At 50.2% G+C, this 14,182-nt stretch overlaps 6 protein-coding genes across 6 annotated transcripts; 4 read left to right on the top strand and 2 right to left on the bottom strand.

Annotated features, from left to right (window-relative positions):
* The first annotated feature begins 1,158 nt into the window (after positions 1-1,158).
* Positions 1,159-1,547, top strand: M438DRAFT_121568 (uncharacterized protein). The gene has a single exon (XM_029898750.1). It carries the CDS (start codon positions 1,274-1,276, stop codon positions 1,487-1,489), a length of 216 nt encoding a protein of 71 aa, XP_029756242.1. The 5' UTR covers positions 1,159-1,273; the 3' UTR covers positions 1,490-1,547.
* A 93-nt stretch (positions 1,548-1,640) lies between these two features.
* Positions 1,641-3,447, bottom strand: M438DRAFT_369062 (RMND5A protein). Its single transcript, XM_029908083.1, has 4 exons — positions 3,221-3,447; positions 3,040-3,167; positions 2,064-2,989; positions 1,641-2,008 (listed from the first exon to the last, which is right to left on the bottom strand). Exons 1-4 carry the CDS (start codon positions 3,339-3,341, stop codon positions 1,942-1,944), a joined length of 1,242 nt encoding a protein of 413 aa, XP_029756243.1. The 5' UTR covers positions 3,342-3,447; the 3' UTR covers positions 1,641-1,941.
* An 81-nt stretch (positions 3,448-3,528) lies between these two features.
* On the top strand, positions 3,529-6,499 carry M438DRAFT_327275 (uncharacterized protein). The gene is made up of 2 exons (XM_029903164.1): positions 3,529-3,913; positions 3,961-6,499. Exons 1-2 carry the CDS (start codon positions 3,729-3,731, stop codon positions 6,386-6,388), a joined length of 2,613 nt encoding a protein of 870 aa, XP_029756244.1. The 5' UTR covers positions 3,529-3,728; the 3' UTR covers positions 6,389-6,499.
* M438DRAFT_409123 (ferredoxin reductase-like protein) lies at positions 6,445-8,511 on the bottom strand. Its single transcript, XM_029909999.1, has 3 exons — positions 8,037-8,511; positions 7,626-7,977; positions 6,445-7,573 (listed from the first exon to the last, which is right to left on the bottom strand). The coding sequence occupies exons 1-3, from the start codon at positions 8,079-8,081 to the stop codon at positions 6,927-6,929; spliced, it is 1,044 nt and encodes a 347-aa protein (XP_029756245.1). The 5' UTR covers positions 8,082-8,511; the 3' UTR covers positions 6,445-6,926.
* A 168-nt stretch (positions 8,512-8,679) lies between these two features.
* M438DRAFT_305351 (uncharacterized protein) lies at positions 8,680-11,170 on the top strand (the record flags this gene model as incomplete). The annotated part of the gene is made up of 2 exons (XM_029902224.1): positions 8,680-8,906; positions 8,956-11,170. 2 exons carry the CDS (start codon positions 8,680-8,682, stop codon positions 11,120-11,122), a joined length of 2,394 nt encoding a protein of 797 aa, XP_029756246.1. The 3' UTR covers positions 11,123-11,170.
* Positions 11,171-11,450: 280 nt separating this feature from the next.
* M438DRAFT_349302 (uncharacterized protein) lies at positions 11,451-13,305 on the top strand. The gene is made up of 3 exons (XM_029906364.1): positions 11,451-11,895; positions 12,041-12,184; positions 12,432-13,305. Exons 1-3 carry the CDS (start codon positions 11,544-11,546, stop codon positions 13,268-13,270), a joined length of 1,335 nt encoding a protein of 444 aa, XP_029756247.1. The 5' UTR covers positions 11,451-11,543; the 3' UTR covers positions 13,271-13,305.
* The last annotated feature ends 877 nt before the right edge of the window (positions 13,306-14,182 follow it).

The following is a 14,182-nucleotide window of genomic DNA, read 5'->3' on the forward strand; positions in this document are numbered from 1 at the left end:
GTCGCATCTTTGAGCCAGCCACACCCAAGGGACCTTCAAGAAGGAGATCTCATGACAACGAATCAGAAGGGTCGCGGTTGCACGACATGGACCCCATCCAAGATCCCGTCACCACACTCACCCACTCGGCAGTTACCCTTTCCACACCATCCTTCATCACGTATCAACGTACCTCCACTCACACCTCGTTCCTTTACCTCTCACCGCATACCACATACCAAGCGACTTTTGACTTTGCCTCTCACCGCAAGATAGCAGCGGCACGAGGATCTACAAACACCCCCGCTGAATGGTCACTTGTGCAATCTATCTGAGTTTTTTGCCTTCGGAACCGGCCTTTATGTCCTTTGCGTTGGGTCCCGCGAAAAAGAGGGCTAAACCCAAGATCGACAAACCTGCATGAAGAAGGGCAACAAGCAACAGCTTGACCTACGTAAAACACAACATTGATCTTATCAGTTGATCAATGTTGAAGATTTACAGGGTTTACTGATAGCAGTCATCTATCTTTATCAAGTTCTCAGGTGGACAACTTTCACTGGTACTCGAGCTAATTCGCAACTAACAGCCTGGTAATACAGCAATCACATCAATGTCTTGCTATCGCTGTCGCCGGGACATTCTTCGAGTAGGTTGACATGCAAGTCGTATATGCTGCATAGGATTATAGTGCCCTACGTTAGGCTCACAAGCAGTCCGCGATTCGTGCTCGCGCGTACATGCATACATCCAAGCTAGGTCAACTCATCCTCTTCCTCCATTACGTCTTCAGAGTCTGGTATGGTATGGCATGCAGATCTAACTCACCACTACTCAACAATCATGTCGGCATCGAGACCTTCCACTCTGCAATCCGCGAGAAACGTTGATTGACGCGGCTCCTTTCCAAAGCACCACGCCGTCCATTGCTATCTATCAGCTTTGGAAGTTCCCAGACATCCTCGTCGCTAGAGGTTGAAACAAGCAGCCATCTGCCTGATGCATACCCACCCAAGAAATCTCGGAGAGAACCGCCCACGCTATTATCCTATAGGCTCGGCTGGCTCGTCTCGAGTTACTGCACTCCTTTCCCCTTGCATAGGAGTATCGTGTACACTCGATCCCTCAGTATCGTGTGGGGATACCATTTTCGAGAATGCAACATCACTTACTGCAAAAGACTCCTCAAGAGCGTATGTTTTGATGGCGATGGTAAAGCGGTCTGTTTGATCATCACTCGTGGGAACTTCAGATTTTGTGTAGCACTTCTTACTTTCTCCCTTCGAATTTAGTCATGTTCTGCTACTCTTTGATGAGACTTTGGTTTACGGCATCGTTTATCATTCTCTTGCTTTGTTGTTCAGGTCATCTTGCTCGCTTGGTTGTCTGCTTGCCGAACTCTTGGTTTGATGGCTCTTGGCTCTATACTCGATCGCCGCTTGGTCGTGGCTTCCGAACTTGTTACTCCTTTTGTTCCATAATTGTTCAGCCATCTCTTCTTTCGAGATGATCAAATTAGTTGTTTCATGTTCTTGCTGGAGTTCGACGTATGATGAGCGAAGAACGGTGTCCATAACTATATCTCCCACTGCTGTTTCCAGTCATCAGATCTTCGTCGAAGGAATGAAAAAAAAAAAAAAGAAAGGAAGAAGTTGCGACGGAGTGGGAAGATCTCATAGTTATTCTTCGAAGAGGAAAATCGACTTTGTTGTACACGAAATGATAGAATTGAAAAACAGCCCATAGATCTGAATATACAAAAGGGCTTTCCCATGTGAGAAAAAGACAGCATCGCGATTCCCTCATAAGGGCCAGAATCTCTCCTGGTGAAAGTCCATACCTCGCCATCCGCTCTTTCAAGAGCCCTCCCAGAAAAACGCCTGATGCTATGCAGTACTTGGAAAAAGAAATGATGGAAAAGCAATGTGATCGTCGTCAACGCAGAAAGAGAAGGGGTGGAGGTTACAAGAAGACCTTCCTGGCCTCTTTGGGATGTCCTTCGACGGGACAATAAGGACACTTGAACCTTCTCGAAAATGTCAGTATGTGGTTTGGAAGCAACAGAATATCAACGCATAGCTTACTTGTTTCCCCTACTAATCTTCTCAAGCGACTCTTTTGCAATGACGTGGCCACAGGGTAACATCATTGGTGGATTGGCATCTGTACCTTGTTCTTTGCTGACGGGGCAGACAAAGATGGAGTGGAAGAGATATGATTGTGGTAGTGGGATCTCGACAGGTAGTTCGTTAACACTTGTCCATTGACCTCCTACTTCACCCATGACTCGCTCGAGTTTCTCGAGCACAGGGAGAGCGATGGCACCGGCTGTTGCGGCAGTGTAGAGGGGGCTCTTTTCGCTGAGCCCCTGCATGGCGCAGAACTCGCGAATGAAGCTGGATGCCGCATGTTCCCAGGCATCATTGTTATAGAAGACACTCTTGTATGGGGATGAGGTTAAAGCCGGAGCAAAGGCCAGAGAGCCGAGTAACGAGGAAGTCTCACGCATATACCTGGCAGAGAAATTGGGGAAAGTTTGACGAGCGTATTCCAGGGCTTTCAATGGGCCGGACATGTAGTCGTTGGGATCATTGTCCTGACAGTAGAGCTCGACAAAGCGTAGACGGCATAGGTCGAACTCCAGATTCGAACCTCTCTGGTCGAGTCTATGGCTGTGTTGACGGGCCCATTGGATGGCTGGGTCCAGGTTGTGATGTCTGCGTAATGCATCGAGAACAGTGTACATGTGAGCAAACTGTGATTGCATGTCGCCCGGAATCTTAAAGTCGGTGTGGCTGGGTTCAATGTTGTCACCATCTTGCATGAGACTGTCCTCATCTTGATCATGTCTTGCAGGCTTCGGCCTCGATTCCAGCTCTGATAGGAAGGTTTGGGCGACGTCAAATTGGCCCTCACGTAGGAGGTGCATTGCGATGGCGCGATTGGTGAGAGCGGGTTGCGACGAGAGGGCATCATGATGGGAAGCGGGTATCGGTTGCGGTTTGAATTTCTGGTGCGTGTTAACATACGTCTAGCAAGACAGACAGCACCCTCACACACCTTATCTAGGGCTTTGGAGTAGTCCTTGTGCGCAGAGTAGATCTCCTTGATGTCCGAGTTCACCTGATCCAGAGAAGCCTTGAGCGGTCGCTTGACCTTTGCAAGTGTCGGCGCCGCCGCAGTTCCATCTATCGTATGTCAGCACTTGTCGTCGAGAGGATGGACGTGTCTCCGGACACACCAGCAGCTACGGCCTCTCGCGCCGCCGTGAGTAGATCAATCGTCTTTTGCACATCTCCGATCGTCTTTGACAGGTTTCCCTTCTTGTCGAGCTTTTGCTGCTCCAACCGCAGCGACTCCATGGCGCATCAGTCCGACGTCAAATGGTCTTTTGTTCAGGTCGTAGCGACTAGTCGCAAGAGCATGCCCACCTCGGTGCTACTGCAACTGGCCGTCCACAGAGGTCGCAATGACGTGCCGCGGGGTCGAGAGAGGTTCGCTCCGAGGCCCCAACTTGACCTCCCGAATCTCGACCAGCAACCTTACAACCACAAAATGGCTCATCTAAAACACAAACAAACTTACAATATTGTCGCGTAATCGACTGTTCTTTCCTTCTTCTCATTGACCGTACCGAACGACTTGTATCGCTGAATTCCCAAGGCCTCACTCACCAGCTCGGGTGACAATCACGTGCATTCCAAATGTCAGGACAATGATACTGTTCCTGATCCGCCATACCAACGCTCATGAGCACTCCTGCTTCGGCAACAGAGAGGCCTCCGGGCCCTCATAAACAGAATGTCAAACTTGTTACACAGCCAGAAAAGACATTTACCAATGATTCCGAGAAACACTCTTCTAATGCCGATTCTTCCTCTTCAAAAGCCCCGACACATCAACGTCTTGTCCTTACAGATCCGATAGCATTTAGGTCAGTGGGGCTGGTATCACAAACATGCAGAATCTAACTTGGCCAAGATATCTGGAAGAAGACCCTGGGGTCGAGGTCGTCGAGAGAAGTCAAGAACTACAAGGCTATGAGATTTACATTGTTGAACAATGGGCCACTTCTCGTACCCACCCTACCTTTGTCATCACCACTTTTACCGGTGATCCTCAACATGTCGCTCAAGTCGGTATCTTGAGCGTTCCTACCGACGAATCTGGCTGGTCCCAGCGTCTCCGTGTTTATTTCAAGGCTCTCAATCAGTATCACGCTCGCCGGAAAGAAACGCCACTTGGTATACTAATGATCACAAATCTGTCTGGCTTCCCCTCCTCCTTGACCGTCATCCCAGTACCGGATGGCGACCTTAGAAAACATCGCTTCGATTTCTTCGTCTCCGAGAACCTCAAGCGCATGGGCTGTTCCGGACGTGTTGGTTTGACTCTTTCTGCACCAAACAGCGCAACTGTCGCAAAGTTCCACCAGCTGTACAAGACTAGCGACAAGAACTCCATTTTCCAGGCTGTAATTGAGCTGGTCAAGCTCTGCCAAGCTGCACTCAATATATTCGACAAACTTGATTTCGAGTATGCGGATGGCTTACTGTGCGACATTACTGAAAAGGCCGCCAATGATTGGTGGCTCGATATCGGGGCCGAGTTCTATAACATAGAACCACACGATGGTATTCTTGGACCTACAACAGTTGCCGCTTTGCTCGGCTTGCTGATGGGTGCTCGGAACCGACTAAGTGCTGTTGGTGCACCTGTGCCGAAAGACCCATTTGAGATTGAAGGCATGAAACGCGGTATCTCTCACTTCCAGAAGAGTCAGCGACTTGAGAGAACCAGGAGGTTGGACAGACATACCCTCGACAGACTGCACAGGACTTCAGCAAAAGCTGCTAATGCTGAAGGATGGTCGGTACCTCGTGCTGTCAAATCTACTGTTGCAGAGCTTAGCGGAAAGGGAGGTGAGATGCTCGCCGAGGCTGTCGGAAGGCGAGATAAAGCCGGTATCGCTGATGTCGAGACATCGTACATTGATCGATTCGAGCAGCTTGTGTATGGTCAGCGCTGTAAGTGGCTCTGGCTTGGCAAGCCGCTCAAAAATCAGTCAGTCGATATGAAAGATTGGAAGCCCGAGGGTCATGAGAAGGGTTTTGGCGGAATTGAGAGGAAGCATACATCAGAGTCGATCACCACTCACAGAGCGGTATCGGATGATGTTATGTCTCCTACATTACCTTCTAGCAGAGAAGGTGAAGGTTCGATCAAAGAAGAGCATCATCTTCATCGATCTGTCACAAAACGAGCGACTGGACTGTTCAATGATGGAAGGCGTGGCTTTGGCAAGTTCAAAGACGCTGTGCGTGGACATCATCCGAAAGGGTCGAAAGATGAATCTCCCATCTCACCCACCGGTCCATCGAAGCAAGAGTTCGAATTTCCCCATGCTCTGAACCGCATAGATTCATCATCACCACCCGCAAGTCCTAAAATGAACCAAGGTGCCGATGGTAGCCTCGACCAAATTCTTCAACCACGAGATCAGAAACTTGAAGCAGCCCTCACCCGGAACGACCCTCAATACTCCAATCACCTCTTCGCCAGCCCTCTCGAAGCAAACAACAGCGTCTTTCCAGTCGAAGACCCGCAACGCAAGAAATCATCAGAAGAGTCTCGCGACCAAGACAAGAGCGACAACGAAACCGACATCGACCGCTACGACACAATCTCCCGCACTATAAGTGGAGAACCATCCATCTCAATCGCAGGCTCCGACTACCACGGCGTCGACCTCAAGGATATTCTTCCTACACCTCCAGATCTAGCTCAAGATATCGGACCCCTACTCCGGCGCATACACTCCTACTCCGACTTTGAAACCCTGACTTCCGACACCAATCGCAGTGATTCCTTCTACCCACGCCGCTTGAGTTTCGGCATCGCTGAAGATAGCATCATGTTGAAGGAATCGCCCGCTTTACTCGCGCCAACATCTCCACCTCCACATTCGACACTAGAAGCGCAATTCGAACACGAAACAACAATATCCTCCGATCTCAAATACCTGCGCTCCGCAATCGCCACCCTCGACCGCAAAGAAGCAACATGGACACGCACCCAACTCCTCCTCACCCACGACCTCCTCACCACAGCCGACGAAGATCAATCCTACCTCGATTCCATCTACCGTCCTTGCGCATCCAATCTCCAGGATCTCCGTGACGCCACTGAAGCTGTTCTCGTGGACGAGAGAGATGTCTTGCATGAAGGAGCTAAAGAATTGGAAACATTGGCGCAGAGATTGGATTATGAGATTGAGGGGTTGAGAGGGAAGGTTGAGGATGTGGAGGTCAATGTGGGGGATTTTGAACGGGCGGTTAGGGGGGTGGAGGAGAGGGTTGGTGAGTTGGAGGGGTTGGGGCATGGGGGGTGGGGGTGTGTTGTTTCCTGATCTCTCATGTGCGAGGGGGATTGATGTTGGGAGTGTGATGGGAGTGTGATGATAGTGGTGTATGGTATTGATTCCTTTTTTTCGTTTGTGGTTTATTGTATAGAGTGTTGTAATATAGTATAGATGCACAAAGTCTCTACACCAATATCGATTTCCCTTTCCAAGAAAACAACGGCAGTGATGCGGTCGTCTCCTGCCCGCTACCAAATCGAACCTGCCCATCCCGTAACCTCCTCCATGATACTCCTGACAAAGCGCCTCTTGCTTCTCTTCTAGTAAACGAGTAATCAGACATACTCTCGAGACTTCCATCACAAACCCGTAGCTCAAAAATCAAAACCTTCTATCTTCAGCAGAACTGCGTGATACTCTAACCTTCGAGGAATTAGATATCAATCATGTAGTAGACCTCACTATTTCCGGATCAATTGGTGAAGATGTTCAACAAAGTTTGTGGTTGGGGATACTCTTTCCAGAGATTCAGGACATTCTATTCATTTCTAATATACATGATATGACATTTTCTTCCAAAGCTCGCTTAGAACTTGTAGACCTGGTCCTTGTTGTAGCCGAGCTCGGCGAGCATACCGGTAAGCTCGCCCTGGTCCTTGGGGCTCTTCTTGGCACCAGCGATAGCCTTGTACATGCCGGGAGGACCGCAGACAAAGACCTTGATGTTCTCCTTCTTGGGGTCGGGCAGGACAGTCTTGAGGAGATCGGTGGTGATCATGCCCTTCGGGCCGGGCCAGTCCTCAGGGGGGTTGTTGAGGGTGTAGAAGGCGCGCATGCGGTTGGGGTACTTGTTCTCGAGGTCTTCCCACTCACGCTTGAGGAGAACATCCTCCTCGGAGACGTTGCCGAAAACGAGGGTGACCTTTGTCTTGTCGTTGGGGTTGTTGAAGATGGCGCGGGCGAGCTGGTACATGGGGGTGATACCGGTACCTCCGGCAATGAGGGCGATGTGGTCGTGCTTGTTCTCCTCCCAGGGGTACTTGGGGATGGGACCCTTCATGTCAAGTCGCTGTCCGGGCTGCATGTTGTGAAGGTGCTCGGACATGGGGCCACCGGGGTACTTCTTGACGATGAAGTCGAGGTAGCCGACGGTGTTCTCGTCACTGACGGGAGTGTAGGGACGAATGACAGGCTTCTCCATCTCGGGACCCTTGTACTTGGTGATCAGAGCAGCTGGGAGCTTGTCAGTGGTGGAATGATTGTATATGCGACAATGACAACATACAGGCAATGGTAAGACCGGAAACGCTGTTCTCCTCGGGAAGGTGGAAACGCAGCTTCTTTGTGTTGTGGTTGATGTTCTCGCTCTCCATCAAGACCAAGCTGACGAAACCCTGGTCACCACCAGTGAAACACTTGGAGGCGTCTGCGGCCTTGCCGGGGATGTTGGCCTCCTCAGTCTTGGAGGCGGGTTGGCCGAAAGCACCGCTCTCGTTGGTGTTGCCGTGCTGGCCCTCGGCGGAAGCACGCTGTGAGTACATGTAACCACCAATACCAGCGCCAGCAGCGGCACCAGTGAAGAGAAGGGTGTTGGAGCTGGACTTTGCGGCGGCCTCAGAGGCATAGCGGCGGACATGCTGGAGGGACGTGTTAGAGGCGGCGGGTGCAGGCGCGCGAGGGATTGAATTGGACATACGCTGGCCGCTGTCCTTGCGGGACGGAATACTGATCTGGCAAACATGATGACTAAAGATTATGGTATGGGATGAGGAGGGAGGAAAGAGGAAGGAAAGGCAATTGATGGGATAAACGGCTCAACTTGACTCTTTGCGAGGCCGGCGGAAGACGAAAGCTGTCGGCGATGATGCAATCAAATTGTCCGAGCTTTTGAGAAGAGTCGCTGCCAATTCTGTATCCACTTTACTCTTTGCTCCTGATAAGCAGGGCCATTCGATCCTGCCATGGAGATTCCCGTTCAATGCCTTTGATTGTGCTATGGTTGGATGCATGACGACCGAGGTCAAGAGTCGTCTATGTGGCCTTGTACAGACTACCAACCTATCGGCAGGATTTGTCACGAAGACCGAAGCATATAAAGATGCACCCGTGAGATTGGATTGACATACGAGCTTCGAGAAGAAGCACAATTCGAAATTGCCATGTGAATAGAGTTAATCGACGTTTGCGAAGAAGTCGACAAGGTCTCGTTCGAAATGCATGCGGAGCTTCCGTTTGCAGCTTGATTGATATGGAGATAAGCCTTGATCGGTGCCAAACGCCGTCACCATCTCCAACTTTTCGCGTGACAGCAACTTTGACTTTGTTACGCTTGTCGCAATATGAGAATCCGATTGCAGGTCCTGAGGCATCAGCTGCCGCCGACAAAGGTCTTGTGGAAGGTCGATGGTGCAACCACCACGGCCGAGCTGCTCACTCAGATCAGCGACTTCTTCCCTCTTGAAGCTGCAGGATGGGGGCTGGAAGATTACGCTGTCCACCTTGGTGGTTATGAGCTGTTGCACTTTCAGCAGTTGGCCGACGTCTTGAAGGAAGATGATGAGATTGTGTGAGTATATCATCATACCTTATCGCAATACAATCCTAATGTCTATCAGCATCCAGCCACTCCAGACCAACGACATCCGCGCCAGAAACCTTGCAGGCAGACACCAAATCTCAAAAGACGGCAGACATCTCGTCGACGGTATCGCTTTCGGAAGACCTCTACTACGTGCCCCATCTCACGCTCCCATCCACATCCCTCCTCGCAAACGTGCCAGGCTAGATCCTGAACTGGAAGAGTCGGACGCTGCTTTACAACTTGGCGACTATGGTCCGCCTCCCTCTGCTCCTGAGTTTGCTGTACGTACCAAGTCTCAGAAACACGTCACCTTCAGTCCAGAATTCATGGAAGCCGACTACAAAGACAACGGCGACATGGTCTTTGACGATTATGACCATGGAGATGATGACGAGGATGATGACTTCGAGCCTCCATCTGACGACGAGTTCGATCAAGGAGAAGACGAAATCATGAAACTGCTTGAAGACAGAGACAAGAAGTCGCATGGCGGCGAAGACGAAACCACCGACGAGTCGTCGAGCGACAGTGATAGCGATACTGACGACTCGGATGACGATGATGCTGGCGGCAGCGGTTCCGATAGTGACGCACCCTCTGAAGAGCCCATCAAGAAACAGACCGACAGTACTGTTCAGCCACCTTCCGCACCGAAGCCTACCACCGCTCCACCCCCGAAACAAGCACCACCCAGTGACGGCAAACAGCGGACTCGTGCTAGGAACCGACGTCGTCGCGATGCAAAGAAGCTTACCTGGCTCAAGTCGACTGGCAAATTACCCGAATCTGCCACTCGTCAGGATCTAAAGAAATGGAGAGAGGATCAAGTAGGACAGGACCACACAACTGATGCAGACTCCGATTCGGACGATGAAAGCTCGTCTAGTTCAGAGTCTGATTCTAGCTCCGACTCCGACTCTGATTCCGAACCTGAGACAGTGCAAACGCAGAAAGTTGTTCCACCTGCAGTCAAGAAGCCAGTGGCCATGATCCCCAGACAGTTGAAAGTGAAGCCAAAGGGCAAGAAGCCTGTCACAGAAGACAAGTCTGAGGAGTTCAGTCAGAAGCGAGAAGCACTTCTCGCCGCTTTGCAATCTGGTGGTATCGACGTCGATCACGATCTATCTGCTCCATCAGAGGATACCGTCATGGCCAATGCCGATCTCAATACACTGTATGTTGGCGATGACAGTCCACCCGCGCAACCGGAGCCCCGTAGAGCCAGGCTCGACATTGCAAGCTCCAACCGCCTTCTGTTCAACTCCCTTGGCGTCCGCGCTCCCAAGAACGACGCCGATAGACAACGCCTACAGGCCAAACTCGCACAGCCTACACGCAAGCCAGTCACAAAATCTGCCCCTGCTACTGCCGCCTCCATTGAGCAGCCTTCATCCGCCGAGGAGGACCAAGATCCCACCGACATCGATGCCTGGAAGTCCAAAATCTCCCTCTCCGCCGTTGAATGCGCGCCCGGATCAGAGGAATACTACTACTCTACTCCGTCATTTCCGTTCTATCAGCGTTGGGACCCCAGTCAGCGTACCAAGAAGCGCAAGCGTAACTCTCAAGCCTTCGATTCAGCCAAGCTTCAACGCACTGAGGGAGATATTGACAACAGCTACAGCGACTACTACAATGATGGTGCAGATGGAGATGCTTTGAACTATGGCGATGATGACGACGACACCGCTGGCGCTGCCCAGGAAGCCGATCAGGAAGCGGCTACTGCACAGCTGCTGGCTGAATCTTCGGATGCCGCCGACCTGCCTGCTTTACCATCCGATCTGACCACACTGCCTCCTCTGACGCCAGAAACTATTGTCCCGGGTGCTATCATCACCTTTGCACGCTTCGAGGTTTCAGCCGCCACCAATTGGGCACCAGCAATGTCACCTGTGCGCACCGCTTCCATCCAGCATGTCTCTGACAACAAGACTTTGGGATTGCAGTTGGCCAAGCGTGACATTCCTGGCAAGCAGTATGACAGCCAAGGCCGCAGACTGTTCGATAAGTTCGAGATGATCACTGGTGATGAGGAAGACGGAGAAGAGGATGTTGGTTTCTTGGAAGTTGAACTGGCCGAATTGATCGATGCTAGACTGCTTCAGGCTGCTGAGGTTGCTCAAAAGACCGTTGGTGTTGATGAGCAAGGTGGAATTGAGGAGAAGGGCGAGGAACAGATGATTGGCATTGCTTTGTGAGAATACCCAATTGCGCTATGATAAATAAGGAGCAGGAAGCTTCATCCAAGATTATAGACATTATTGCTGTTCACGTCCCACTAATAACGGCATGGCTATATCGCTGTGTTGATGCATGGAGCTGACTCCGGACGACAGCTTTCTATTGAAAGAACTCGACATATGTTTTAGTCAACTTATAAGGAGTCACAGCGGCCATGTTCGTTTCTGCAGCACCTTTGCCTTATGAGTGAATACGGAACCATTGACTTGGAACACTCACATCACATTCTGTTGTCTGTTACTGATAAATCTCGCCTATCTTGCCCTATCAGCCGAGCCCCTCCATCACATCTCCGCATCACCACGTCCATCTCTCCAATACAAGTATTCTCCACAACTCTACCGACCATACCAACCACTGTTGATAATCCTCTTTCAAATGGACGACACAATTGATGACGACTTCATCCTAATCGACCATCCCTGTCGCCCTCCCACAACCTCCATTACCTCTACACCACCGTCCTATCTCCCCACCATATCCACCCACATCAACACCCTAAGCCCAAAACTCCGCGACATCAGTCTAGCCATCCACGATAATCCGGAATTGAATTATGAAGAGTTCAAAGCTTATGCGTTGTTGGTGGGGTTCTTTAAGGGGTTGGACGGGTGGAAAGTAGAGGAGAAGGCTTGTGGGATTGAGACGGCTTTTATTGCTGTTTTTGATAATACAGGAGGGAAGGGTAAGGGTGGGAGAAAAAGGGTTGTGAGTTTTAATGCAGAGTATGGTGAGTTCTGCGTTCTCTTTTGATGTGGTTGAGAGGGATTGGACGAGGAAGTGAAAGCGTGAAGGTGTTGTCGTGCTCGTGACTTGTCTTCTCTGAAATGAGGAGATACATGTGTGTCGTGACCATCGACTGATTGGATTTACAGATGCTCTACCTGGAATCGGACATGCTTGCGGTCACAATCTCATCGCCATTGCTTCGATATCCGCTGCCCTGGCCTCGAAACATGTCATGGAGAAGTTCGATATCACTGGAAAAGTGGTGCTGTTCGGTACACCTGCTGAAGAAGGTACGTCCGACTTGCTCAATTTGGCCCCAAGCTTGGGATTTGGCCGGGCTACTGAAGCCGCAACTGCACCTTCCCTTCTCTCAACATGCCAATGGCACTCTCTGGAATTGTCGTGATGCACAAGGTCGAGAAGCTCAGAGCAAGTCGCGGCCGATACTCTTCTCACGTCCCAAACACATTTCAATTCACACTCAGCATAGTACAAGCACCACCTACGCTCCATCAAATACTAACACTCACCCCCCAGGCGGCGGCGGCAAAATCGCACTCCTAAACGCCGGAGCCTATGCAAAACACAACGTCGACATATCCCTAATCTCCCACCCCGGCATCACCCCCGACGCCTCCCTCGTCCGCACATCAGCCTTCCAAGCCTTCCGCATCGAATACTTCGGCCGCGAAGCCCACGCAGCAGCCGCACCCTGGGAAGGCATCAACGCCCTAGACGCCTTGATCACAGCATACACCTCCATTTCCGTGCTCCGCCAACAAACCCAATCCGGAGATATAATCCAAGGATGTATTACACAAGGAGGTGTGAAACCTAATATCATCCACGCATACGCCAGTGGGGATTTTGTAGTAAGGTCGACGACGAAGCAGAGGCTAGAAGCATTGAAGAAACGAGTGGATAAATGTTTCGAAGGTGCTGCTGTGGCTACTGGGGCGAAGTTGAAAATGACATTGCAGTCGAGATATTTGGATCATGTGCCTAATGTACCTTTGGGACGAGGGTATGCGAAGCATTTTACTGCTTTGGGAGGGAAGTTGCAAGCGCCGGAGATGGAGTTGTTGACGGGTTCTACGCAGGCGAGTACGGATCAGGGGGATATTAGTCATGCTATGCCGTCCATCAGTGCTGGATTTAGGATTGAGAGTGTGGCTGAGGATGGAGGACGAGGAGGAGGGCCGCACACGCCCGATTTTACCAGGGCAAGTAGGACGGAAAAGGCACATGAGAAGGCTTTGATGGTTGGCAAGGCATTAGCTGCTACTGCTGTTGATGTATTGACTGTGGAGGGTTATCTTGAGGAGATCAAGAAGGAGTTCAAGCGTGGTCGAGAGCAAATAGCGGAAGTGAAGTAAGTCGACAATCAAAAAGGCAAGGTTTGACCAGCAAAAGAACAGCATTCATACAGTGGTCTACGAGAAGCAACCAGTTCTGTTCTTCTAAGCTTTATGCATCCCCAATTTGAGGGATACCATCTATCTGGTGAACGTAGTCCGTCATACACGCTTCCCGCATGAGTTCTAATATCCAGGCATGAGTGAAGGTGCAAGGTGTCTTTTCCAACCATGCAGCCAATCTGTTCTCTGCTGACTTCACGACGGCGATTGCCTGAGGATCCGAGTAGGTATATCCGTAAGCGAAAGGTAAGGTACGTTCGCCTTTACGGTCAGCTCAGGCTTGAGCTTAACTCTGTAGCAGATTGTGACCTCCTTTAAATCCGAGTGATGACTTAGACATGGGGCTAGACGAATACTGCTCAAGTGCTAGATCCACCATGCGAAAGGTGAATCTGCGAAAGCTTTAAAGGGTTCATCTACCATGTAACTAGTGCGGATGTTACATAAAATTCCTAAAATATTAACTCGATTCCATGTATTCTAGCCATCTAGCTATCCACATTAATTCCTTCTATAAATAATGCCAATTCTAGAGCATGCTAGAGGGTCCTCGTCGTCGTTATTACCCTATCCTTCTACCTTATCGTCGTCCTCGTCCTCGAGGCTAATATTAGCAATATTAGTACTAAGCTTAGCCTTATAGATTAACTTAACCTTCTTAAAGTAGAGGTTCTTTCGCTAGTTCTTAAGTCACTTAATCTAGCTAAGGTTAGTAGCTAATAAACTAGCTCTATCCTATGTTAGGGTCCTTCTATAACTACTAAATACCCTCTCTAACTTAGTAGACATTAGATTAATAGAGAGTACGTTAATAGCTATTTAGGCTAGGTTTAGATAGTTCTACTACTAACTTAGTTTAAGCTACCATTA

This window comes from Aureobasidium pullulans (genome assembly GCF_000721785.1).
Source record: "Aureobasidium pullulans EXF-150 unplaced genomic scaffold scaffold_28, whole genome shotgun sequence".
Taxonomy (NCBI): domain Eukaryota; kingdom Fungi; phylum Ascomycota; class Dothideomycetes; order Dothideales; family Saccotheciaceae; genus Aureobasidium; species Aureobasidium pullulans.